This window comes from Anopheles bellator, chromosome 2 (genome assembly GCF_943735745.2).
Source record: "Anopheles bellator chromosome 2, idAnoBellAS_SP24_06.2, whole genome shotgun sequence".
NCBI lineage: Eukaryota > Metazoa > Arthropoda > Insecta > Diptera > Culicidae > Anopheles > Anopheles bellator.
This window is the reverse complement of record NC_071286.1, coordinates 1,909,898-1,934,950: the sequence shown is the minus strand read 5'-3', so window position 1 is coordinate 1,934,950 and position 25,053 is coordinate 1,909,898. Positions and strand designations below refer to the sequence as shown.

At 55.1% G+C, this 25,053-nt stretch overlaps 6 protein-coding genes across 7 annotated transcripts in view; 2 read left to right on the top strand and 4 right to left on the bottom strand.

The window, feature by feature from the left end:
• The window catches only part of LOC131211739 (zinc finger and BTB domain-containing protein 5-like), a 10,748-nt gene extending 5,711 nt beyond the window's left edge, over window positions 1-5,037 (top strand). Inside the window, exons 2-3 of the mRNA XM_058205332.1 lie at window positions 3,260-3,566; window positions 3,850-5,037. Coding sequence (XP_058061315.1) covers window positions 3,282-3,566; window positions 3,850-5,037 — 1,473 coding nt within the window. The 5' untranslated portion in view covers window positions 3,260-3,281. The remainder of the gene's footprint in view (window positions 1-3,259; window positions 3,567-3,849) is intronic.
• A 933-nt stretch (window positions 5,038-5,970) lies between these two features.
• On the bottom strand, window positions 5,971-7,514 carry LOC131207599 (G protein-activated inward rectifier potassium channel 3-like). Its single transcript, XM_058200220.1, has 3 exons — window positions 7,321-7,514; window positions 6,995-7,266; window positions 5,971-6,934 (listed from the first exon to the last, which is right to left on the bottom strand). The coding sequence occupies exons 1-3, from the start codon at window positions 7,512-7,514 to the stop codon at window positions 5,994-5,996; spliced, it is 1,407 nt and encodes a 468-aa protein (XP_058056203.1). The 3' UTR covers window positions 5,971-5,993.
• Window positions 7,515-8,021: 507 nt separating this feature from the next.
• On the bottom strand, window positions 8,022-10,970 carry LOC131210975 (G protein-activated inward rectifier potassium channel 3-like). Its single transcript, XM_058204309.1, has 4 exons — window positions 10,686-10,970; window positions 9,678-9,952; window positions 8,801-9,604; window positions 8,022-8,470 (listed from the first exon to the last, which is right to left on the bottom strand). The coding sequence occupies exons 1-4, from the start codon at window positions 10,874-10,876 to the stop codon at window positions 8,139-8,141; spliced, it is 1,602 nt and encodes a 533-aa protein (XP_058060292.1). The 5' UTR covers window positions 10,877-10,970; the 3' UTR covers window positions 8,022-8,138.
• Window positions 10,971-11,986: 1,016 nt separating this feature from the next.
• LOC131208638 (G protein-activated inward rectifier potassium channel 3-like) lies at window positions 11,987-17,535 on the bottom strand. Of its 2 annotated transcripts, XM_058201446.1 has the most exons (5): window positions 17,401-17,535; window positions 16,976-17,220; window positions 13,819-14,093; window positions 12,977-13,759; window positions 11,987-12,509 (listed from the first exon to the last, which is right to left on the bottom strand). In XM_058201446.1, the coding sequence occupies exons 2-5, from the start codon at window positions 17,161-17,163 to the stop codon at window positions 12,238-12,240; spliced, it is 1,518 nt and encodes a 505-aa protein (XP_058057429.1). In that variant the 5' UTR covers window positions 17,164-17,220; window positions 17,401-17,535; the 3' UTR covers window positions 11,987-12,237. The 2 variants fall into 2 exon arrangements, with proteins under 2 accessions (XP_058057429.1, XP_058057428.1); XM_058201445.1 differs by lacking the exons at window positions 16,976-17,220; window positions 17,401-17,535 and adding an exon at window positions 14,766-15,229.
• LOC131208639 (G protein-activated inward rectifier potassium channel 3-like) overlaps window positions 17,536-25,053 on the bottom strand; it is a 28,015-nt gene continuing 20,497 nt past the window's right edge. Inside the window, exons 2-10 of the mRNA XM_058201447.1 lie at window positions 21,412-21,526; window positions 21,187-21,328; window positions 21,039-21,134; window positions 20,707-20,981; window positions 20,458-20,647; window positions 20,265-20,389; window positions 20,094-20,202; window positions 19,725-20,028; window positions 17,536-17,665 (exon numbers count right to left, since the gene is read on the bottom strand). Coding sequence (XP_058057430.1) covers window positions 19,757-20,028; window positions 20,094-20,202; window positions 20,265-20,389; window positions 20,458-20,647; window positions 20,707-20,981; window positions 21,039-21,134; window positions 21,187-21,328; window positions 21,412-21,526 — 1,324 coding nt within the window. The 3' untranslated portion in view covers window positions 17,536-17,665; window positions 19,725-19,756. The remainder of the gene's footprint in view (window positions 17,666-19,724; window positions 20,029-20,093; window positions 20,203-20,264; window positions 20,390-20,457; window positions 20,648-20,706; window positions 20,982-21,038; window positions 21,135-21,186; window positions 21,329-21,411; window positions 21,527-25,053) is intronic.
• Window positions 22,876-25,053, top strand: part of LOC131208637 (serine/threonine-protein phosphatase 2B catalytic subunit 3-like) — a 32,974-nt gene continuing 30,796 nt past the window's right edge. Inside the window, exon 1 of the mRNA XM_058201444.1 lies at window positions 22,876-23,009. The gene's annotated coding sequence lies outside the window, so the exon portion shown is untranslated. The remainder of the gene's footprint in view (window positions 23,010-25,053) is intronic.

Genomic DNA, 25,053 nt, shown 5'->3' with positions numbered 1-25,053 from the left:
CCTGCGCCAAAATTATCCCAAAACTACGCCCATTTTACACCCGATTTTGCTTCGCGCATTCCATTCCGCTCGATTGGTGATGACACCCTCGTTCACCTCGAAACGGTCCACTAACCGAGAGCTGGCTGACTAACTGGCGCCTTCCTTATGCGAATCTTACGCACCAGCCCCCCGGCGCACCAGGCCGGTCTGCAGTCTACTAATTATTATTCATACATTCATTTTGAAGTAACAAACTACCACCCACCGGTCATTGCCGCTCCATTTAACTAAGTTTCGCTCGCCACCCCCCGTGGGGGAGGGCCACCGTCAGAAACAATGTAAATTAACTAATTGATTCCCATTCACCACCACGCCGTCGTGTTTAGGTTATGTTGTTTTGGAGGTGGAACACTTTGCTTCGGTTTCGCCCGGGAGGGTGCCACGGGATTTACGTGACGGGCGCGCACAGGGATGAACCGTCCAATTACTACGAACTTCGTTCCGTTACGAGCGAGGATTTTAGAAACTCATGCTCGATGGTGCCTAATTTAGTGCAAAAATGCTTTTAACGCACGTCACCGCGGTTGACACTTTTTGCCATCTACATTCTACAAGCTCCCCCATTTGGGACACTCCCGCTGGAAAGTGGCTTCGGTGTATGTGCGTCCACCGAAAACCGATTAGCATCTTTTTCGGTGGCCGCTCGAAAGCGCCCACCGGGCGACAATTATGTAGATGGAAGAAAATCGTCTCGCCTTGAGAGTGAGTCAGCGGCCGTAATCGCGAGCCATCAACGCGAGCAATCTTCGGCAACCCCGCGGCCCGAGAAAGCTTTCGGACGGCGTTCCAGAAAGTGGCCACCAACCATTTGCGCGAAAATGCGAAATGCTTAATTTTACATAAACTTTAAGGCAATTGTCACCGGGCGCGATTTGTTTTATGCGCCACCCTGGGGTCTGGTGCCCGTTGATTACGAAAGCTGATTCCGTAAGTGGGAGCTTCTTCAGTCCCCCAAAATGTCGTGTTCCCAATTACGAAGAGCCCGAGGAGGAGGTTTTGATAGTTTTCGAAATGGATTTCGGCCCTTTCGGATCACTCCGGTGATCCTCGTTTTTCCATCCGTCGTGACCCATCGTGGTCGTGTTGAGAGGTGCTTCGGGTTCTTACTTTGTTTAATTTGTCTCCGATAAGTGCGGCTCGCGCATTTTGTGGGTCTTTATCATCACTGGTTGCGCCTGCTATCGGCCATGGCACTTGCTGCCACGACGGACCATTTCAATCCGTACGCGCCATTTCATTTCGATTTCCGCTGGACAACCATCTAGAGTGCAAAAAAAAACGAAAAAAAACGGAACGTCCAAAAACGCAGTCGAAAAACGTTCAACTCAGCGCGACCGGTCCGGTCAGTCCTCGGCGTCGTCATTCGGCCCGTTAAGCCCCCGGTGCCCGGTGTGACAGTAATGACCACTAAACATTACCTTTTTATTTTCACCCGTCAAAATTAATCTCTGGATCAGCCGATGCGGCCGAACGAGATGCGCTTTGCGCAGAACTGCATCGGCGTCGATGGCGATGATTTGAATTTTCGATGCCCGAGCACGCCGGAACACGCAGCTCGCGGGATCTGCCGTTAGCTGCCGGACTCCGCCGGTGCTCCGTCGATCGAATCGCGAGCCATCATCAATGCGCGATCGTCAAATTCATTAAGCTCGTTGGCCACGCGGCGGAACCGCCGAAAATCCTGCCCGCAAATGGGGATGTCATTCAAAGCTTAACGAACCCGCGACGCGAACGTGTTGATGATTTGATTGCAGCGAAAACCCCGAAACAAAGAAACAAAACGCGGCGTGCCGAAGGACGATTTCAGCAGTGTTCCGGGAAGCAGCGGCGCACCGGACACTGCACTCGTTTTGCAACTCAGTGCTGGAGCGATTCTGGGGCAGAGATAAAATTAAGCAAATGGTTAAATTAGGCGAAGGCCATTGACGTAAAGTTTTTAGTCCGGGCGTGGTTGCGCTTGAGCCATTCCGGATCTCGCAACCGGGCCCAATAATTACCCTTAATCCTACCGTTAAAAGCTGGGTTTTATACCCATCCTGGTTTATATCTCAATACACATGGTTCACGTAAAATCGATGGATTAATGCAAATGGCAATATGCAATATCGACGGGCTAGTGCCTTCATTCAGCAAATTTACCTAATTGACGAGAATTGACGAGGTTTTATCTCTATGGTTTTGTTTTAAATTTTTCGTTTTTTGGCGATTGTCAAAAGAGAACATACTGAGCGCACAGAAAGCGAAATAATCTCATGGGAAAGAAGTACTAAAGCCACCATTTTTATGTACTAAATACACTGTTCTAAGATACAACTTGTCCGCCTTTTGACAAGACGCCTAAATGTAGGCAATGTAAACCCCACAGACAATTATGTTTAGATAAGTAAGCCGTAGCAATTAATTAAGCCTAACTAAACTAAAAAGGCGTCATAAAATGAAGAAGGCCCCGTTTGTCACCTGGGGCACAGGTTTTCCATTTGGAAACGATCCGCCCCGAGGCCAATAGGACCGTGATTCACTTTTACAGCATCCTATCAACGGCATCAAGATGTCACTGCAAAATACGCGCGTCTGCCGAGCGTGGCGTACGTACATCTATCATTTGAATGGCGGGGGACATTTACAATCCACCGGCTACCGGTAATTACGCCGGACGTCTTTCACTAACGCACCGCACTCGGGCTCCCGACTCGGCCATTTGCGGCAGTTTTCAATGAAAGTAATCATTGTTTTACGATCAATAATTGCTCCTCGCCTCGCCGCGGTCCGAGCCCGGGTCATATGGGTTCCGCCTCCGTGTGACATCGGCGCCCGCTGGGTCGTGAAGGTAGCTGGGTAGCAGCGAACCGCGGACAAATAGAAGAGCCGAAGAATAGGAAAGAAAGCCGCGCGTCTGCTGTAAAACGTAAAACACTAATAAACAATAATAAACACCATCAAGAGGACGACGGGGACGGGTGACATCTAACAAATGATGTGTAAATTATCATCGTATAAAACATTTATTACGCCAACTAACGACCCGGCCCGGCCAGGGGATGGCTCAACGGACGTCAACTCGATGTCGCTGTCGTCGTCGTGGTCGAGTGCCGTTAAGCCGTTTTTCTCTCCCCACCACACTACCAGGCCTCGCCGCTTAGGACGGACACTTGGAGAGACCCCTAGACCCCACCTAATCTTCTTCTTGTTGGTGGTTCGCTTGGACCTTTCTTTGCAGAAAAACAACGACCGACGACAAAATGCTAACGGATCCGAAGCTGCGGACCAGCCACGGACAACTCTCGGCCAGCCCAGCGGCCAACGAAACTGCCATCAAGCGAGAACTGATCGAGCCATCTAACAGCACCACCGCCGCCAACAGCCTGGACGATCGGCTTCGGTTCGAGGCGAAATCGATGCCCCTCGGCGAGCTGGGAGCGGAACCCGGACTGGGACACGGACACGGGTGCGGAGTCCGACCGGGGACACTACCCTATCCGGGGCAGACGGTCCAGAACAAGCAGCCACTGCAAGGATTCGATCAGGTACGACGCGAGGGCTTAAGAAATTGGATCCTGGGGCTTCGCTTCGGGCCAACACATTGTAGCTACCTCCTTTCGCCGCGTTTCGGAAGCGATCGACGGGACGGGCGGCACATAAAACAGAGAATGATTTACTGGCTGGCTGGCAAGGACTGGTTGTTTATGGGCCACACCAGGCAAAGCATCGTAAAACAGGGAAATCTGGGACCCGCTGGATGCTCTTTCGCGGACACACACCAGCCGTATCATTGATCTCTCCCGTCTCTTCTCGTCCTCTCCTCGTCAGATCTGGGGTCCGGCGCGGGCGGACACACGGGACCGGTTACAGGCGTCGGTCAGTGGCATGAGTCACTACTGGCCACAGCCGTACGAGCAGCCGCATCCGGCGGCCACGACGGCTTCAGTGGATCCTGCTCCTGCCCCCCACCAAGGCATCGGTGTCGACGGCCACATCTACACGCTGACCGTGCTGCACGAGTCGCCCGAGCACGGTATCGTCTGGTCGGACCCAACGAGCGCCCTCGAATCGCCGGTTCCGCTCGCTCCGGACATTGTTGACCCGAGTGTCGGCTACGAGCCGACGGTGGATTGTTTCAACTTCAGCGACGCCACCGGCTACGACCTGGGCGACTACTACGGAGCGAAACCACAACAAGTACAACAGCAGCAGCAGCCCCCGAATGGACAGCCCTCGGCGGCCGCCACCATCAGCTTGCACGGTTCCGTCGAAGGGCTGCTGAACGAGATCCAGCTAACGAGCTTCACCGACCGAAGTGGGCCCTCGGGCGGGGACCTCGGGGCCCAGCACAGCCTGTACAACGAACCCTCGTCCTACCTGTACGACAACTTCACCGTACCCGATAGTTCCTCCTCCTCGAGCCATCCACATCATCACCAGCAACAGCAGCAGCAGCATCACCACCAACTTCAGCCAATGCTTCCGTCGCTGGAGCCAACAGCGCCGGCGGGCATGTCCGCCTCGGGGGGCGACTCTAAGTTGGACACCAACAACAACAGTTGCCCGCTGGGGGAACTCAACTCACTGCCACCGCCGACGGGCAGCAGCTCCAGTTCGAGCAGGAGCTCGAGCAGCAGTTCGAGCAGCGACTCAGCAACCGGCGGCGCCGCCACTGGCGGGGCTAACGGACAAAAGCGAGGCAGATCGCTGCACTACTGCACGATCTGCTCGAAAGCGTTCAAGGACAAGTACTCGGTCAACGTGCACGTCCGGGTGCACACGGGCGAGAAGCCGTTCTCGTGTTACCTGTGCGGCAAGAGCTTCCGGCAGAAGGCGCACCTGGAGAAGCACTACCAGACGCACCTGCACCAGAAGAATCTGACCAAGCGGCCGAAGCCGGGTGCCAAGGGGAAGCAACAGGAGCTGCAACGCCTCCAGCAACCGCCGCAGCAACACCAGCAACCGCTGCCGTTGCTGCCACTGGACTCGATCGCTTCCGGGAGCGGCGTCGGCTGATCCACCGTCCTTGTTTGAATCCTGTTCCGGAAACCCAATTCCTACACGTTAGACAATGTCCGATCGCTTAGTGTGTAAGGGCGCCTAGAGTTTAGAGAGCGTTTTAGGCTAAGGCAGGACACTAAATGTGCGGTTTGTACAGAAACGAAGGAGAGACATTTTATACACACCCCGGCCCCGAACGAGATTAAATGTAAATGTATTTCATTATTTATTACCATCGACAACAACAAACGAGTTGAACGAATGAAAGCGATACAGCGAACAGCAACAACGGCAAACCGAATCATGCGTTTACTGCATCAAAACTGCTGCTTCCGAAAGACGGCGAAGCCCTTCGGGGGCCCGTGGCGCCCGACCGCGCATTATCACCCCATTGCTCTGCCCCGACGAAATGCGCAATCGGATCGCGTTCTGCATTTATGTGTACTTATCTATAATTGATGGTGATGCACATGATTGCCCTGATCGATGGAACTGGCGGGCGCTGGACTGCGGTGGAAATTATGCGCCTTCGCCGTTTCGAATGCGGTCTACATTGTCCCGGCACCGCACCCAGGTTCTTGTTCTTTGCTCCGGGGTTCTACGTCACGATTCCCAAGGTGCGCCAATGTTTGAACAGCAACAAATCAATGGATGATTGGTTTGTATGTTTGGGCCGGGCCAAAATTGATTTGGGTCTGCGCCGCCGCCAATTGCCGTTTAAACACGCAGGCCACGGGCCACCGCGAACCGTTTAATTGCACAGGACGTGACCCCCGTTGTCGGCCACGGCTAAGGCCCAAGTGGAGAACAAGTGTGCCAATTCTTTGCATTTCCACTCCGAATCAATGTTTATTTCGACGCTCTTTAATCATTTTTTCAAAATGTTCGTGCGGCCAACAAATCGATGTTCGCTTCTGCCCCTGAAAGTATGCAACACGTGGAGCGCGTAGCCGGGGCACAAACCGCCGCCGCTACAGTGCACTCGATGAACGCGAAAGTCGTCGATTAAACATGGGAAACAGGAACTGCGGATTGGCACGTTCGTCGATGTGGTTCAGTCTCGGTTCACGCCCCATCAGCAGAGGGTCACACGATTGCCCCAAAATAGGATTCCGATCAGAATCAGCCGAAGCGCAGATACCTTTGAGGGGGGACTGGAAGCACCCTTTCAGCTGGCGGGCCGAGCACCGGGGCGTGTACTGCGGTGCCGTGTCGTTGAACTTGGAAAAATCAATCTCGTAGCCCTGAATGTCCGCATTGTATAGGAGCAGCGGCTCGAACCGCTGGCCCCACAGGATCTCCGTGTTGACGTAGCTGGTGCGCGCTTGCGTGGTCTGGCCCGTCGACTCGATCGTTCCCTCCAGCACCACGATCACCTCGAATCGCTCCAGCAGGATGTCGTCGGCCGAGTACCCATAAAACGGGGACCTCTCGTCGATCCGGTGCACCACGATCCGGGGCCAGATGAGAAACACGTCCGACGAGCAGCCGTCCACCGTCAGCTCCAGCTCGGTGTGGTACTGTTCCAGCATGTCCCCTTCGCTGGTCACCTTCGGCCGCAGCAACTGCGCCCGGATGTTCGCCCCGATGATGTGGCTCTTGCGCATATCGCCAATCTGGAACGCAAGACACAGCTCGCCGTCACGCTGCGCAACGACGGCGTGGCGCGAGAACAGCAGCGTCTGGGCGCGCCGCTTCGAGCGGGTCATCTTGGCGAAAATGATGCCGGCCAGAAACGCCTGCACCATCACACCGTGCACCGACTGCAGGCTCATCACGAACACCGCTTCCGGGCACTCCTCCTCCATGGCGCGCGATCCGTATCCGATCGTGTGCTGCGTTTCGAGCGAAAACAGAAAGCACGACGTGAACGTGTACAGCGACGTGATGCACGGTGTCCATCCGTTGTCCTCTGCGGCGAAAAGCAGACACGTGAGGAACCGAAGGACGTCTCGTCCTCATCAGTGCTCACCTTGAAACGGTGGCAAGTGGTGCGCCTCGAAGTCACCGTGGGCATACGCAATCAGCCAGTAGAGCCCGGCAAACAGCATCCACGAACTGACGAACCCGAGCGCAAACACTAACAACGTCCAGCGCCACTGCGCATCGACCAGCGTCGTAAAGATGTCCTGCAGGAATCGGATCTGCTGCTGTGGTAGCTTCGTGGCGCTCACGTTGCAGTAGCCGTTCTTGAAAACAGCCCGTTTCCGTGGCTTCTTGGTACCCGCCCGAAACGGACCAGGCCTGTACGAAAACGGTCAGCTACATCACACGACCTCAAGCGTACCTGGTACTCACCGCCTTCCCGATGCCCGCTGTGGTTGATCGAACCGAAACGATGACGATCGGCCTGAGCCGATCGTATCCGGTGTGCTGCCAATCGCACTGCACCGATCGCCGGCAGACCGCAAACAGCGATCCTCCAGCGTAAGCGACACTCCCGACTCGACATCGTCCGCCTCGGTGATCCGCAACTTTGGTAGATCACGCATTGCTCCGCACAGACCGATCGACGAAGACTACGCGACGGACTGAGCGTCAGAAGACGCAAGCCTGTTGACCACGTGCAGGGATTAGCCGCCGTATTTGCGGACGGCTCAACGCGCTTCAAGGTGGCCGATAAAAGTGACGATCGCGTGGCCTAATCTCCGTCACTGCTGGAGCGGAATGGAAAGTGCATGGAACACCGCAGCAAGCGGCATTTGCGTATTTGATGTTCTAGGAAACTTTCAAGCCGTTGAGTCTGGGGCTGGGTCTGGATCTGTTTGCCAGATAAGAAGATGATGTGCAACTAAACCAATAGAGGGCTTTACTGTCTACATCAACGCTCTTCCGAAAGCATCAGTTTGGTTTGGTTCACCACCGGAAGAATTTGTTCCCAATGGGTCCAATTTTCCAGCAGGCTTCGGACGTGCTTCGGTTCGGATCGTATAGATCATCCGGAGAGATCCTCCAAGAGCATCAAATTAAGTTTCCTTAAGCTTTATTCACTTCACTGCAACAACACTTGCCAGCTCGCACGGCGCCGGCCACGGTCAACAGCTCAAAACTTAACAGATAACTTCAACGATCAAAAGATCGCCACCAGATCTTTGCCCGCCAGTCGAGTCGTGTCGTCAATCGCCGGGACACTTTTCGTTGATATTCGTTACGGTCACACTGGCCACCAGCGGATCGTCTTCCGCGGCCGGCCTCGGGCTCGCGGGGGGCGGTGGCCGATCGAACAGATTCCACAGATTGGCCTGGAGCGCCACGTACGACTTGCGGCGCCTCGGAACGCCCTGTATCGTGAGGTAGCGCGTCGGGTAGAGGTGCGCCGTGTTGATGCCGTCGCGATGCGCCTCGTCCATTGTCAGATTGTACTGACTGAGCGTGTCCACCAGCGTACTGTAATGCTGCTTCCAGCGCCGTTCGAGCACCGTTTTCATCGACTCAGTATCACCGGGATCTACACGCCGAGTGGGGGACGAAACGGGGCGAGCTTTAGACCGAGACCGTTCACGGGGTGGCCGAGACACATACAAAAACACTGACTGACTGACTGACTGACTGGCACCGGCTCCGGGTGTGACCGTGTCCGACGTTATCTATATGGGGTGGGATGGCGCAAAACGAAGACACAAGCACAGGGGGACATTTACGCACAGAGTGTTCTTATGGCGTTGACAGAGCGATGAGAGGAGTCGCTGGAAGAGGCGTTCTCGTTTTAATGGTGCTATGTACACAGTGTGCCCCCGCTAGAGGGCCACACAGTCGGAGGCAAAGTCCGGCTCCTTACCGGTGACCGGCGATCGTGCATGCTGACGGTACGGGTCGTCCTGTGCCTGATAGAACTCGGCCAGCTCGCGGGCGGAACAGAGCGGTGTGTCGACCTGCAGTGTCGTGTCAAACTTGCTGTAGTTGATCTCGTAGCCCTGCTGCTCCTTGTTATAGCAGACGACCGGCTCGAACCGGTGGCCCCACAGGATCTCCGTGTTGACGTAGCTCGAGCGGACCTGTGTCGATTGGCCCGTCGATTGGACCGTACCCTCCAGGATGACGACGATCTCGAAGCGTTCGCGCAACATGTCCGAAGCCGACAGATTGTACAGGGCCGAATTCTTGTCTATCCGATGCACCACGATCTGCGGCCAGATGAAGAACAGATCCGACGAGCACCCGTCCGATCCGACATCCAGCTCGTGCTGGTACTGGGCCATCGCTTCCCCCTCGCGCGTCGTTTTCGTCCGTATCAGCTGGGCCCGCACGCACGCACCGATGATGTGGCTCTTGCGCATGTCGCCCACCCGGAACATGAGGCACAGCTCTCCGTCCCGCTGGCACACCACGGCGTTCTTCGAGAACAGCAGCGTCTGGCTGCGCTGCTTCGGGCGGGTCATCTTCGCGAACACGATGCCCACCATGAACGCCTGGATCATGAGCCCGTAGATCGACTGGAAGCACATCACGAAGATGGCCTCCGGACACTCCTCGGTCGTCGTCCGCACACCGTACCCGATCGTGTGCTGCGTTTCGATCGAGAACAGAAACGCGGACGTGAACGAGTAGATGTTGTAAACACACGGGATCCATCCGATTTCGGCTGAAAGAAACCACAGAGAGAGGTTAGGAAAACGTGGTCCACTCGTCGTAACCGGCAATCGACAAATACACACATTGGTTATCGGGCAGGTGGAGGTCCTCAAGGTCGCCGTGTGTGTAGGCAATCAGCCACCAGATGACGCCGAAAAACAGCCACGACCCGATAAAGCTGAACGCAAACACCAGCAACGTCCAGCGCCACTGCGCGTCGACCAGCGTCGTAAAGATGTCCTGCAGGAACCGCAAATGTTGCCTCGGCGGACGCGACAACACCACGTTGCAGTCGCCATTCTTCAGGATGGCCCGCTTCCGGTACTTCCGATTCACTCCCGGCCGCAGGGTCCGATTTCTGGAAAACGGAACACGAAAGCGTTACACGAAGGAGCTCTGCCTTCGTTTGGCAATCAAAGTACGTGCTAGAGTTGCTTCTCGAATCACGCGGCATCACGGTCCTAGTAGGCTGTCAGAAGGCACATCGAAAGGGGGTGCCCGAGACTCTGCCCCTCTGTGTCGTAAGAAATAAACCGAAAGACTAAGCTCACCGCACCGGTTCCCGTTCGCCGGCCGAGACATATCGAGTGAGTAATCGATAGCGTGGCCCCCTGATAAGATAATTGCCAGATAGACGCCCGGTTTTTTGGGGTATGCTTCACGCACACACATAGAAACCAAGTAAGTGTCAAAGAAGGCCCCAAATACGAGCTGTCAACAAACACGTGCCGCTGGTGGACTTTCCATCGGACGCTGGGGCGAAGAAATTCTTCAAATTTTATTTACGAAACACACAGTGATGCATTCTTATCTTTCGCAGGGACGCAACGTTGTTTGTGTTGTGTGGCCCATTCGCGCCTCGGATTCCGGCGAACAATTAATCAACGCTTGAACGGTCTTCGCGAACGGTCGCGCTCTTGTTTACCGAACCCATCGATTCTTCGAGTGGAGCGGAAGGACATGGCCCTTCTGCTACTGCTCCGTGGTTAGTTCTTATCGATCCCCAGGTTGCCATTAAAGCTTAAATTAGTGCGCCCGATTGACGGTTTTGGTTTCTCTTTTCCCAAATTAGATCGGAACTAATGACTTACTTTATCGGATAGCACACCAGCGGCGTGTTGGGCGTGACGGGTGTAACCGGCGACGAGTAGCCATAGTGGTCACTGTAACCGCCCGGCGAGTGAGGCGTGAGTGGCGTCAACCCGGAACCATCGAATGGCCCCAGCTTCAGCGCAGACCGTTCAGCTTTCGCCACCGTATCCTGACGATCGGGTTCGTACATTTTTTCACTTAACCGCTTACGCAGACGTTGGAACCATCTCCTGGGGACTGTCTCGTGCTTGCTTCACTCCATCGGCTGACGATCTGAACCGCTCCACTCGATACGCGACACTGAGCGCTGACGATCGCTCAAAGCCACCGCAAAGCCATCAATCTCGTCATCAGCGCGCGGCCACAAAAAGCGGCCCGCGCATTGTTACGGGGATGATTTACGTTTGACGCACCCCAACCGCTTGCTAGAAAAGCATCGGTCTCTGGCAGCACCACCCGGCCACCGAGTGCGAAGAAAAATGGATCGGAGGCTTAGGTGGATGGGACCATTGTTAGGCCCTAGAGATAACACCCGAGGCCCGATGTGAAACTTGACCGGTGCCACTTAACCATCCCCGCCCCCGCTACCCGAGTGGGTGGTTCCTGAACCGGGCGGCACGTTGACGGGATGTCAATAAATCGATTAGCGGACAGACACTTAGCCCCCCGCCCATCAAAGATGGGCACACTGTTTGAACAGGACCGGGGAGAGAAAAATATCCATTAGCGCATCCGAAAAATCGGTTCCCGTATTTTCGATCCCATCACCGATCCGATAACGATCTGGATCAACACCGGTGCGCCTGCCCAAGCGACTGTTTCCAAGAGAGGCCAGTATACGATCGTTGAGCTAATATTTATTAGGCCGCAATAATACCTTCCCGAATCGGAAGTGACGTGGTTCATTAACACGGGACATCGTTGGAAAAATATTAGCTCTCCGTTTGACCAGAGCCATTTTCTGATTCATCGGCAGGGCTGGGAGCTTCTTCGATCGATCGATCGTCGCTAAGGACTTCCATTCCGGTTTCGCCGTGGGTTCCGATTCACTGACCGCCTCTTTAATTCACACCTTCTGCACGATAACGCTGCGCTTTTAACAGCCTTGTGACGTCGACGGACCCATGATGTTGTTGACCTAATTAATCTAATGTGGTTTACAACCGTGCGAGCGCGCGCGTGCGCGTGTCGAATCGAATGCGCCGGTGTCTCGCTGGAAGACTGATTGCTGCCCGGGACTTTCAAGCTATTTTCGGATACAGGCGGGAAACTCCCAAAATTAAGACAACAGTCGGTTTTACGATGGAATGTTTAATATTCTCACTCTGCGCCAGCGGTGGCGGACTACACGTTAGAGTGTAAAGCACCGAGCTCTTAGCATCACGATTCTAGAATTATCATAAATATATAACGGCCGCAACGGATTCGTTACAAAGATTCGCACTGGGTATGGGATTCCTACACGGTACACTACGCTACGTAAAACTAAACTAGCCATTTGATGAGACTAACTGAGTGAGTGACTGACTGACTGGATGACGGACAGGGTGGCTACCGGCTAGCTGTCCGGACGGAGGTCACGGACGAGGGTGAGATTGTGATCGATGGCTGGTCGAAGAGATTTCGCAGATTGTTCTCGAGCTGGTGGTACGACCGAGGACGCCTCGGGACGGCGTGGATCGTTAGGTAACGCGGCTGCACGCCGGTCAGCGGCACCCGTTCGTCCTCCAGGTGGATCGTGCTCAGCGTCCGGATCGTGTTGGTGTAGTGCTGCTGCCAACGCCTTTCGAAAGACGTCCTCGAACACACGGTGTCGTACTGATCTACGGAAGGGAGCAACGTTCACGCCAAGGGCCAAGCGTTGAGCGTGTCATTATTGTGCATCGGACTCCGCAACGGTAGCGCATCCTTGCGCCGAGTGACCACTTACTTAGAGGCGATATGAACATGAGGGATGAGGGCAGAGACATGGTGGTAGTGAGATTCTGAAAGTAGCATGATGATCGCATGACGCTACGTCACGCCACGAAGCGAATGGCTAGCAAGGAAGGCTGATGAAGCAATGACGGATTGTCGACTACAGGGACAGGACAGGAAGCGCCAACAAACTAACGAACCCGTACAGAGTAACAGCACCACCCGCAATACGATAACAACGATAACAACTCTCTACGCTGGCGATTGAAGATGATGGTCTTCGGCTACAAGACAAAGGTAAGAGTGTAACAACAAACCAACAGTCACCAAGTCCCACCTGGGCTCCCCCAAAACCACCGGCCACCGGCCCTACCTTGGTTGCGGTAGTCATCCTGATACTTGTAGAACTCGGCCAGCTCGCGCGCGGAACAGAGCGGCGTGTCGACGGCGTGCGTTTCGTTGAACTTGCTGTAGTTGATCTCGTACACCTGGTTCTCCTTGTTGTAGAACACGATCGGCTCGAACCGGTGGCCCCACAGGATCTCCGTGTTGACGTAGCTCGAGCGGGCCTGCGTCGACTGGCCGGTCGACTCGACCGTACCCTCCAGGATGACGACGATCTCGAACCGATCCTGCAGCAGATCCGAGGCCGACATATTGTAGAACGGAGATTCAGGATTGATTTTGTGCGTCACGATCTGCGGCCAGATGAAGAACAGATCCGACCCACACTGGTCGGCACCGACTTCCAGCTCGTGCTGGTACTGCGCCATCACTTCGCCCTCACGGGACAGCTTCGTGCGGATGAGCTGCGACCGGATGTTCGCCCCGATGATGTGGCTCTTGCGCATGTCGCCCACCCGGAACATGAGGCACAGCTCGCCGTCGCGCTGGCAAATGACGGCGTGCTTCGAGAACAGGAGCGTCTGCGTGCGGTGCTTCGGGCGGGTCATCTTCGCGAACACGAAGCCCACCATGAACGCTTGCATCATCACACCGTAGATCGACTGGAAGCACATCACGAAGATGGCCTCCGGACACTCCTCGGTCGTCGTGCGGAAGCCGTACCCGATGGTGGTTTGCGTTTCGATCGAGAACAGGAACGCGGACGTGTACGATTCAATGTTGAACACGCACGGCTTCCACCCGGATTCACCTGCCGAAGAAACCGAAGAGTTATCGAAGAGCCTTTGGAGTAGTGTTCCCCGGGCCTACCTTGATTCTTCGGCAGATGCATCTCCTCCAGGTCACCGTGGGTGAAGGCAATCAGCCACCAGATAGCACCGAAAAACAGCCACGATCCGATGAAGCTAAACGCAAACACCAGCAATGTCCAGCGCCACTGCGCATCTACCAGCGTCGTAAAGATGTCCTGCAGGAACCGCCACTGCTGCCGCGACACCTTCGAGAGGACAATGTTGCAGTCTCCATTCTTCAGAATCGCACGGCGCCGATACTTTCGCGTCGTTCCTGGGCGCAGTGCACGACTCCTGCAACTCGGCGGACGGGCAATAGAAATAGACGGACAATTAGGTCAATCAGTCGGGACGCGCAACCCGGAAGACGGTCGGCAGAAGCTAAGGGAGATCCCCCGCTGTAATCGACGGCTCGTGAAAGCGAATACGTGCGGCTGAAGGGGTGTCTGGTGATAAGCCGACGGGGACTTTCGTATCATCTTACCCGTAAAACCCAACTCTTGTAGTGTGCATCGCGGAGAAACTTGCAGTGGCCAATAGCCAGCATTTTCGCTTTAAAGTGCACCGCGAAACGCCCAGTTCATGACGATGGCGACTAGATCGGCACGGAAATTCGCCGACCACAGCAATTGACAGCAGACATCAAAGAGTCCTTTGGTGGCGCTATGATCTCAGTCCAGAAGGATAGGGGATCGAAGCAATCCTCGACGAAGAGTACAAATGGCTCAACTACTGCGTAGAATGCGGATTCCAGATTATTCCACAGCTAGAACCGCCCGGTAAAATGACATTTGAGAAATACACCCCACTCACCACCGGATCGAGTTTGCAATAAATCATCACGAGAGACTCACTGGCACCGCCGACAGCGACCGGTGCACCGGGGGATTGATTTAAAATGCAAATAGAACCTTTCCGAGCAGCTGGGCGCTCGGAAACAAAGTCGCTCGATGTCCCGAGGATTACCTTTTGCTGGTCATCGATGGCGACTGGGGACAGTAGATGATCGGTGTCGTCGGTGTGATCGGCGATTTCGGCGGCTGGTCATGTCCTTCGGCGGCGATTATCGACGGAGCGAGCTTATCGAACGGCCCGAGCGGAAGCAGCTTCGCGTCGTCACGCGCTTCCGGCGATTCCGCATCGAGCGGGACGGTAAAGTTTTTGCGCTGCCCAAAACTCATCCTTACTCCGGTTCCGGTTCCTCACGATATAACCCCGTTCTGCCTCCGACACTGATCACTCGCGCTCTGCGTATCAGGAGTAGTAGCACCGAGCCACCGAAGGCATCGTCTCTCTAGAGGCAGCAGCGTTCCGTTCGCTTCCGTTTGCGATTCGGTTCCGGCCGTTCACTTACATACGCGGCGGCGCTCTCGGCGCACTCGAGACAGCGCGAGACAGGCGGTTTAATCGGGCCCAGTGTATGCGCAAGACTAATCTAACACATCGGTCACCGTTCGCCGCGGAACCGGAATGATCGATTTCCTCGTCGTCGTCGTCGTCGCGCCGTGTACGATTACTACCACCATCAGTGGGCCACCGGGCGTTCATGCTAGTGCCCACCAATACTGTCGATCGCGGTGTGCCCCATCATTATCATCAGCAGCGGCGTGCGCGCGAGCGTTCGCATCGTCATCGGCGTGCCTCAAATCGGTCACCCGATTTTGTCTTCGTCATCATCTTCATCATGCGTCTGTGACGTCTTGGGCACGTTTGGCCAATTTTCGCGAAATTCAACACACGGAAAATGCCAATCCCTTCCGTTCCGTCTAATCAGCGCGGCCAGGGAAGTTGATAAAGGAGGTCCCATTCCGAATGTGAGCGTGAATTCGATTGGAACTCCGTTTTGGAGCTCCGTCTGACTCATCGATGATATATTTATCAAAACACAGGTTCGTTATCACACGCCGAAGATATGGGAGATCGTTGCTGGACACACTGGCCACCGCAACCACACATTATGCTCATCGAACATCGCCCATCATCGATGGCCATCATCCTGCGTTATCGCGCGGTCCCCCAACTAATCGCACTGCGGATCTACGGGGGTACGAAAGCGGCCCATCAAGTGGTCGGTCGGTCGGTCGATGGTGGACAAAGTATCTCCTTACTTTATGGCCCACGGGCCCGGTGTCGGGCCGATTAGGCACGTGAGATACTGCGGCCACGCGGTGTGGCACTTGAGCAGCGATCCGCGAGGTCCGTCCCCGCGCTGAAACTTGAGCCTTCTTCGCCAATTGAACCTGATCCATAAACCGACGGACGGAGTCAATGGTTGTCATTGTTTGTGAGCGGTTTAATGATCCGTTTGCGGTGCGGTTTCTTCTTTCTTTCGCAGACCCCGCCGGTCGGTTTGCGGTCGGATCGAATCCAGTGCGCTACGGGGTCGCCGAATCGATACCACTTAATGCTATCTTCTAATGGGGAGGGCTGGAGTTGATGTAAAAGGTGCGAACTCACGTTATTGACAAGTCTGGGGGACATTTTTCTTTTTCAACTCGGAGCGCAACAAATCAGCGCCATTCTCACTCCGTGGAAAAAAACGGCCATTACGCGCCATCCAGAGCGTTGTCAAGAGGACGAATTCGTACAATAGTCCTGTTGATTGAACCGGCGCCAGATCCGATCGTACCCTGGATAATATCACAGATTTCGTGTGCGCAACACTTCCTGGTGGCCGGTGGCTGTAAATTGCCGATAAAAATAGCGGAACGAGAATCCGAAGTGTAAAGCGGAAGCATCCAAATTCCGGAGCTTCTTAGATCGTCATAAATATTTACATCTTTTACGAGCTCTAATCTCCGGCGTCAATAAGCGATGGCCGACGGCCACTTAACCTGGTGTCCTCGTGGTAGACCTGATGATTTGAATGAACTACGCACGTCCCAGCCCGAAGGATGAACGATGTCCGGGTCCACGGGGAGTGTTCATCGGGAACCGCCCGAATCTCGCAAAGACCAGATCGTGTCCGAGGAACGCACGGACGATAAGCCACCAGCTCCTTAGCTAGTTCCCCAGAGCCTCCAGGGGCTTTGTTTTGGTTCATTGTGCTGATAGCATGGCCGATTCGCAATCCGAAGGCCCACGGGACACAAACAATAAACAAACAGACGTTATCTCCGCCGCACCGCTGCCGCCGTTACCGCAGACTTAATGGCGACCGCCGACCGACTTCTTACCTCACACTTTCCTGCCGACTGAAGGCGCTGCCGTGGGTCGAAATGCGGGCCAAGCTCGGCACGATCGTCAGCGGCAGATTGCTGATCACACTGTCCAGCGAGTCCGGTTCCTCCTCGATCACGCCGGGCCGCATAAAAATGCGGTTCAGCGGTTTCTTCTCCTCGCAGGACGGCCGCTCCCCGGACATTCTGGTGCTGGTGCTGCGACCGGCCTTAACCTTAGTTCACCAAAAACACACTCACTGCTGGATGGATGGATGACGAGCGAAAGAAAAGTTAACACTTAACACGGATCGGATTAAGCGATCGATCTGGGCCCGTTTGCCGTTTATTGACCTACAATTGCGACCCGAGACACGGTCCCGCAACTAATGCTAGTATTATACGATAAATGGCTAAAAACAGACAGGATTCATTTCACCTACCACGAACGAACGGATCGGGCCCAGGACAATTCCCTGGCCACGCACGCCACACTCTGTCTTTTTGACTAACTCTCTCTCTGGGCTGGGCACAACGGGCGCGCGTAAGAACTGGGAATCGGATGAAGATAAAATCAGACAAAGTTTGGCCCAGAAAACACACGTGGACCGCCGTGTCAGCAAGCCCGCCCTGTCGACCGCAACTGCGCGGCACAGCACGAGAACGGTTCCATCATCCGCGCGCGATCCGATCCGCGAACACACGGAGCTACGGAGGAGAGTAATTTTCAAATTAATTAAATTCAATTATAATCCTCCCTACGGCCGCTACGGAGGTCTGTTTTCGCACACCGCACACACACGGGCAGACGGTCACTTATGGGGGAGCGGACAATTGCATAACGGATACCACTTCTGACACTGAACCTGAAGGGCCCCCGGTTGAGGTCGGGCCGCCTCTTAACCTTGACTTAGGGCTGCTACTCTGGGTAGATCACTTGGAGCCCAGGCCAAGTAGGTCACCGAGTCACGCACGGACCACAGCCAGCCAGTGACGGGACCCACGTTGGCCTACCGATGCGTCTACTTCGACCGGACAGATCGCACTGACGCGAGTGTGTCCCGAATTGTCTGGCCCTCGTCGGGTCCAGTCGCTGCTAAAACAACCCCCGGTGTGTCAACCCAGCCCCAACTCAACCCCAAGATCGACTAATTTAGAGCAGAGTCAATTGTTGTCACCGGGCCGAGAGACCCGACCGGACCGCGCTGCTAATCTCGCACCGACCGTTGAAACCCATCATGGCGGTGGCCGCAGCCCGAAGACCACCCCTCTTCGGGGGGGCCTTTTGTTCTGACACTTGGCTGCGATTTAATTAAATCACCATCATCCCGGGCGACACCTCCGGCCAGCGCGCGGAATCATCGCGGACGCAGAGCACCCCGGCCACAGAACCTTCAGCGGGCTGCGGTCTCGCGTACGCTAAACGAAGGCAAATGTCAATCGAATTGTCTAGTTTAATCCACTTGCGGCCAAGCGGGGTCGGTCGCTAACCGCGGTCAATGGCGAACGTGGTCCCCAATCCGTCGAAGGAGTCGGCTGGACCTTGCCTAGACCTTCAGCGATGATTGAATAATATGGCCGACTTCCGTGCCAGCGCGCGCATCAGCTGATTGCGCCGTTTGATCGAAACGATTTCCAAAACAAATGAGAACAGAGATCAGAGTGTGCCGTGATTTGCGCACGATCGCCACGCGGTCGCCACGATCTGCCCCCGGCCGATCTGGCGTTATCTGGCATTACTCACGCTACCGGTATGTGCAGTGTTTATGTAATGATCGTCGCCGTAACGGGACGCGCTGTGCGATGCAGTTTCGTACCGTGGCCACCGGAACAACCCACATACGCACGTGCGCACCGATGCGACCGGCGTGCCCGATGACAAATGACGACGACGAACCGTTCTCGATGGACCGGTAATTATTCCATTTTTCTCTCCCTTACATAATCAAACGGCCAGCCGGGCACGGATCGCCCCCGTGTCTAAAGTGCCGCCCGAGGTCTAGATCGCGCTAGTTGGACATATTGCCAAGGGAAAAGCTTCCTTGGAATCAGAAACATCCGTATCTCCGTAGGGAACGGAGGTCACGGTCTGGCGATGCAACGGCCAAATTGCGCGGAAGATTTATTGTGTCCCTTAGGCGGCCGGCGTTCCAAACCCCAATGCCAATTACCCAGTTCCTGCCCTGCCTGCCGAGTATGCAAATGCTCATCCGGGCCCCGAGCGGACAGATGTTTCAATTGTTTCGGCGGCGGCGGCGGCTCGGCGGTTATTTCCGAATTTCCTGAACTACTTCCGATGCTGATGCGAACACACTAATTAGTGCGATTTTTTGCGGTGCTCCTCCGGTGTCGCGGCTCATTACCCGCGTGGCCGTGTGTCGGGTGGGTTTGTTTAAAATGCGCAAACACGTACATAATTATCCGCGTATTGTCCGCGGGATCTAAAAACAGGCAAAAGCACCTCAGCGAGTTGACTGCCGCGTAATATGGTAATTTGCAGTGTAATTTCTACGGTCGAACAAACCGTCATTCAAATTCGCGGGCGCGCGCGCCCTTTATGCTCCGATCGCCGCGGGGTGACAGCCCGTGCACTTGACATTGGCAAAATGAGATCAGTAACAGCTGATGGTGTCGTATCTCGCGTCGTATCGTTGCGGATTAACACCCGTCCGTTAATGGGGACGATAAGCGGGCGCCGGCGACAACCCGACCGAATCAAACCCGTACGTGCTCCCATCCACACACGCGGTCCCCCGTTTATTATTACCGTTTGATCGATTTGAGCCCGGGGTTCGGGTGCTAGCAGAGCGAATCCATCGAGGGCTCTTTGATGGACAGCTTCCGAGGAGTCTTTTTGCGTTCGGAACCGGGCGATGGCGCGGTCTGCGTTTGGTCCGTCGGGGGAAGCGTGGCCGGGTCCGCTGGTGCTATGTTTAGCGCCACTTGGTCGCCCGCCTGCTGGCCGCAATAGACGGGCGCAAAGCGTAGGTAGCCATTGCTGAGCGAGTTCTTGCGATCCGCCGATCCATTATCCACCGACGAGCTATCAGATTCATCACTTTCGGAAGACCCTAATGGGAAGGGATCACGGGTTTAGAATCGATGAGGCTTGAGGTACCACCGTTGCGGAGCTTACCATCGACTCCGTTCTGTTTGTTGAGCTCCTTCTTCACGTCGTGCAGCTGGCGGGCACTGCAGAGCGGCGTATCCACTTCGTACGTATCGTTGAACGTCGTGTAGTCGACCTGCGAACCAAGGACCCAAGAGTTACGGTGCGTTCAGTGGTTGGGATAAGGACCCGCCCTACCTCATATTCGCCCGTTTCGCGCTTGAACGATACGACCGACTCGAAGCGGTGGCCCCAAAGGATCTCCGACGGCAGGTAGCTGCTGCGCGCCTGTGTCGTCATGCCCGTCGATTCCACCACACCCTCTGTGGGGGAGCCAAAAAGGGGACAGGATTAGGGGGGGCGGTCAGTCTACGAATCATTCACTACTCACCGAGCATTACGACGATCTCGAACCGCTCCCGAAGCATATCCTGGGCGGACAAGCTGTACAGCGGGCTGTCGCGATCGATCTTGTGCACCACGATCGTTGGCCAGATGAACATCAGACGATCGTCACCACCGTCGCAGCTCACCTCCATGTTTTGCTGGTAGAACGGTAGTATCTCCCCCTCTTTGGTAGTCTGCGACGGAATCGGATCGGGGATCAATTAACGGTCACCGCCGGAATCTCTTGACTCACCTTCCGCCGGATGATCTGGGCCGTCACGTGCGCCTCAATGATGTGGCTCTTGCGCATATCGCCGACCCGGAACAGCAAACAGGGCACCCCGTCCCGGTGGCAGATGACGGCGTTCTTCGAGAACAGCAGCGTCTGGGCACGCTTCTTCGGGCGCGACAGCTTCGCAAACACGATGCCGACCATAAATGCTTGAATGAACACCCCGGTGATGCTCTGCAGGGCGAGGATGAAGATGCCCTCCGGGCACGCTTCGGTGATGTACCGATTGCCATAACCTGAAACGAGTCGCGATCGTTAGGCAGATCGTTCGCAAGAACCGTCCGATCCGTTACCTATCGTATGCTGGGTTTCGAGAGAGTACAGGAACGCTGAGGTGAATCCGTAAATGTACGTCACGCACGGTTTGTGGCTTTCATCTGCAATGAGAACTCCGAATTAATGGCAGAACTTCGTGGGCCGGGCACCCGACGCCGAACTCACCACCGACCGCTTGAATATCGCCGTGGCTGAGGGCTATCAGATACCAGATAGCGCCGAATCCCAGCCAGCTGAGGATGAAGGAGCACGCGAACACGAACAGCGTCCAGCGCCACTGAATGTCCACCAGCGTGGTGAATATGTCCTGCAAGGATAAAGCACACCCGCGTAAGGTGCATTCCACTTTGCCGCGGCGCGTTCAAAGCGACCGTTGGCCACCGGACTCACCTGCAAGTACCGACGGCGCCGCTTGGCCATATTGCCCTGGATCACATTGCAGTCGCCCTGCTTGAAGATGACGCGCTTCCGGATGCGCCTCGAGCTGTACCGTGTCTGCCGGTATCTGGGAAAGCAAAAAAGGCAAACGTTGAGTTTAAATATTTGAAATATTTTTGCCAATATGGCGGCCGACTGACACCGCGAATTGAGCAACACTTTTGCGCAATCGCGCGATTTCGCGATGCCACTCACGGATGACAGCCGTGAGCGGACGTGAGCAGCCACTCACGCAGCTTTACCCGAACAAAAAAGTCACTCACATTTTCCATACTGAGATGAAATATCTGAGCGCCGATTCGTTTCTCACCAAAGGCCAGAAAGAAAGCGCAACACCGAACAACTTTTTTGTCTCTGTCACGCTCATGTAGCATCCAGTCCGGCACTCCAACGCCAAACTGTTAGAAACTTAGTTTCATACAAAACGTACGACGCACGACGCAAGCAATTCGAAGAGGTTCAAATATTGGTGTAAAAATAATGTTTAATAGTGAATTCTAAGCTGTTGCTTATTTCGGTAAGTAAATTTAAGCATCGGGAAGCATTTCTTGAGAGGTATTTACTTCTAAATCGTAAAAGTAAACCGCATTTGTTTACATTTTCAGCCGACCATGAAATGGAACAAAGTGTCATCCTGCTATTGAATGCCGACAACACAGCGGACGATTACGATGGAGCGAACGATACGACGATGCAAGCGGAATATCGAAAGCGACAACGCAGTGCTAAACATTTGCCAAAAAACAGTGCCATATAGAAAAGTGAAACAATTGTTCAAAAATCGTTGTTGTAAAAAACTGAATAAATGCAACACTTTGTTTACAACAGCAGAACGATTTGACAGTTCATTGAGAGGGTGTATGGGATGAGGGGAAGAGAGAATAAAAATGTAGGGGAAAACGCTCACGGCGCCCATACGATTTTTAACGTTATAAGGGTCCAGGATAGCGGTATAAGGCGCTCACTCCCATACATTTTACCGGTACAATTTGCACAGAACTCCTTTACTCCGGTAAAACCGCCATACTGAGAGGGGGCATCTCACGACTCGAAATCCGCGGCTAGAAAAATGAAAAATTGAGCGATTTTTTTGTTCGGGTATCGATCTCACCGAGGTGAGAGAGCGGGCTCACGGTTCTCGCTCTTTCTTGCGCTGTGAGTTGTCGCCCTCTCGCTCTACCGCGCGCACTGGCGAGTGCGAGAGCGAGCGAGACACAACACCCGGTGTATTCCGGAGTGGCTCCCCGCGTTGAGTTGATTCGACACATTTTTGGGGGGCTTGGTGAGCAGCGAAAAAAAAAACCAAGATGCCCCACTGAAAATCGAGCTCCGCGCAGAGAGAGAACGAAACTCCGCGAGCATAGAAGGTAAAGCGCGAGGAACGCGCGAGCCATTAGAGGCGAATTCCGCAGATCATCCGAAACGCGAACCGACCTCCGGATCTGTGTGTGGCAAGTGAAGCGAAGTCAACCCTTTTGGAACGAAAAGTGGACATTCCCGCACCGACCCGTGTCGCGTGTCCGTATGCCTGTGTGTGCGTGCGTGTGTGTGTACGTATTATAAAATCTCCGTCCAAGATCCCGTTCCTTGCGTGTCTCGCTGCGCTGCGTATATTGAGTTCGCCCCTTGCCCCTTGCGCTGGCAAAAAAGCGCCGTCCAACAGTCCGAACCCTTAGGGCTCGCGGTCCGTGGTGTTTCGTTTGCGTCCTCATTTTTTTCCGTTTTCGGGGAGCATCTTCGTGGTCAAGAGTCCAACCTCACGGTGGCCGACGGCGCGATAATCGAAGCTCCGTAGTTCCGCAGGCACAAAAATCGTTAAACACCCTTGGACACACCACCGATCGGCAGCCGCGCGTACAGAGCTCCGCGGTGCGTCCACGTATGTGTGCGCTAATCCCTCGCGGCCACTCTGTCGCGGGGGGGTGGGGGGCGGGGGCTCCATGACGGCGTGCGTGAGTGTGAGATTTGTGTGTGCACATCGCCCCTTGGTCGCTGTGAAAGGGCCCCGTTTTGCTCCAGTTTCCGAATGAAACTCACGCCCTGCGTAAAGGTCCAGGCGCTTATCATCGCGTAAGCAGCACCCGCATCATGAGCACGGGGGATGATCTCATCTCACCGCCGAATCGAGGCCGAAGCAACAAATCGCGAGCTGTCCTGCAGAATCTGCAATCTGCCGTGGGCCGCGGACCGGCCGTCCTTTCCAGAAGGCATTCCACGGCGCAGCCCCCACATAATGCCCTTCAAAGGGTAAGAGAGTTGGTGGGCTGGCTGGGCAACAACGGTGACGACGAAACGGCCAAGCGATAAGCGATGGTCACTCGCGTGAGCGGTGAGATGAGATGAGCTGATTAGAAAGCAAAATCTGACAGCGACGGCGAGAGAGAGAGAGAGAGAGAGAGAGCGGGTTGCCTTTTCTCTGCCCATGAAACAGTGCGTGGGGGGGGGCGGGGGGGGGGGGCTTGTGCTGTGGTTCGCAATGGGTTGCGAAGCCATTGAAGAAAATGAGCGAGAGAATGAGAGAACGGAGAGAAGATGGCGGAGAGATCACGATGAGCGAGAGAAAGAGCGCAGGAAAGGCCCCCCAATTGGCACCGAGAGAGAGAGAGAGAGAGAGATAGAGCGAGCGAGAGAGCGAGTGTGCTTTGACATTCCATCGCGCCAGCTCCACGATTATCAACTAGTGCAGCAGTACGAACCGTGCGTGCGTGCTCGTGTGTTTCTGAGGTGCTCCAACCGAAACGGTGGTAGTAGTAGAGCTGGGTTTCGGTAGTGGTGCTGGTGCGGTAGTAGCTGCCGACGACGACGACGACGACGACGGTGAACCGCGGTCGCCTCCAAAACAGGTCTGTCCGCAAGCAGAAGGTACAGACCGAGGCAATCGCTTGCGAGAAAAAGGTCGTCCGTGAGTCGGAAAACTCCGCACAGCCCCAGCCCCGGGGAGCAGTGGCCAGTGGTCGTCCAGGGCACCCCGCGGAGTTTGTGACTGGAGCGTATCGTAGCAAGCCGCGCGTTTTAGAGCCGTGCCTTTATCAATTTGGCAGCCTGTCTGGTGTTTGTTTGTGTGCGTACGCTTTCTGTGGAGTGTTTTCTAGCCCCAAAGGAACCTGTTCTTCCTGGTGTCCTGGATGTCGTCGAGTCATTGGCGTAATGGCTTTTTCATTTTCCGTCTACCAGCGCCGCCCGGGGGACAGCATCTAATGAAATCCAATTTTCCTGCACACATACACGGAACGCGGGGCGCACACCTGACCGCATTCGGTCTAAGTCAATTAAGCAATAGGGAGGAAGAAAGGGCATAACGCGCGCCCTCGCAACACCGTGCAGGAATGCGATGAAATGTCCCTTTCGTCATCCGCCTGGGGGGGGACCCTTCCAACCGTTGCGTTGCTCCCTCCCCCCCGCCTGCTATGTTCATGCGGTCGTCAGCCAGCCAGCCAGAGTCCGGTCCGGTGAGAGTGCTGCGTCCTGGGAAAAGATGACACTAGCAACACCAGCAGCAGCAGCACCAGCAGCAGCAGCAAGGGCAGCGTGAACGCTCGAAAGTGACGGAAAATGAGTTCCCCTACGGCGAGCGAGAGAACGAGCTCCACCGGA

What these genes read in the sequence shown, in the direction of transcription:
- LOC131207599 (XM_058200220.1), bottom strand. Translation starts at nt 7,514, where the DNA reads ATGCGTGATCTACCAAAGTTGCGGATCACCGAGGCGGACGATGTCGAG. An exon ending in CAGCGGGCATCGGGAAGGCG is followed by an intron (nt 7,267 to 7,320) that starts GTGAGTACCAGG and finishes GTTTTCGTACAG; the next exon opens with GCCTGGTCCGTTTCGGGCGG. An exon ending in CCACTTGCCACCGTTTCAAG is followed by an intron (nt 6,935 to 6,994) that starts GTGAGCACTGAT and finishes TTTTCGCCGCAG; the next exon opens with AGGACAACGGATGGACACCG.
- LOC131208638 (XM_058201445.1), bottom strand. Translation starts at nt 14,980, where the DNA reads ATGAGTTTTGGGCAGCGCAAAAACTTTACCGTCCCGCTCGATGCGGAA. An exon ending in GCATCTGCCGAAGAATCAAG is followed by an intron (nt 13,760 to 13,818) that starts GTAGGCCCGGGG and finishes TTTCTTCGGCAG; the next exon opens with GTGAATCCGGGTGGAAGCCG. An exon ending in GGATGACTACCGCAACCAAG is followed by an intron (nt 12,510 to 12,976) that starts GTAGGGCCGGTG and finishes TCCCTTCCGTAG; the next exon opens with ATCAGTACGACACCGTGTGT.
- LOC131210975 (XM_058204309.1), bottom strand. Translation starts at nt 10,876, where the DNA reads ATGTACGAACCCGATCGTCAGGATACGGTGGCGAAAGCTGAACGGTCT. An exon ending in CTGGTGTGCTATCCGATAAA is followed by an intron (nt 9,953 to 10,685) that starts GTAAGTCATTAG and finishes TCCGTTTTCCAG; the next exon opens with AAATCGGACCCTGCGGCCGG. An exon ending in CCACCTGCCCGATAACCAAT is followed by an intron (nt 9,605 to 9,677) that starts GTGTGTATTTGT and finishes GGTTTCTTTCAG; the next exon opens with CCGAAATCGGATGGATCCCG.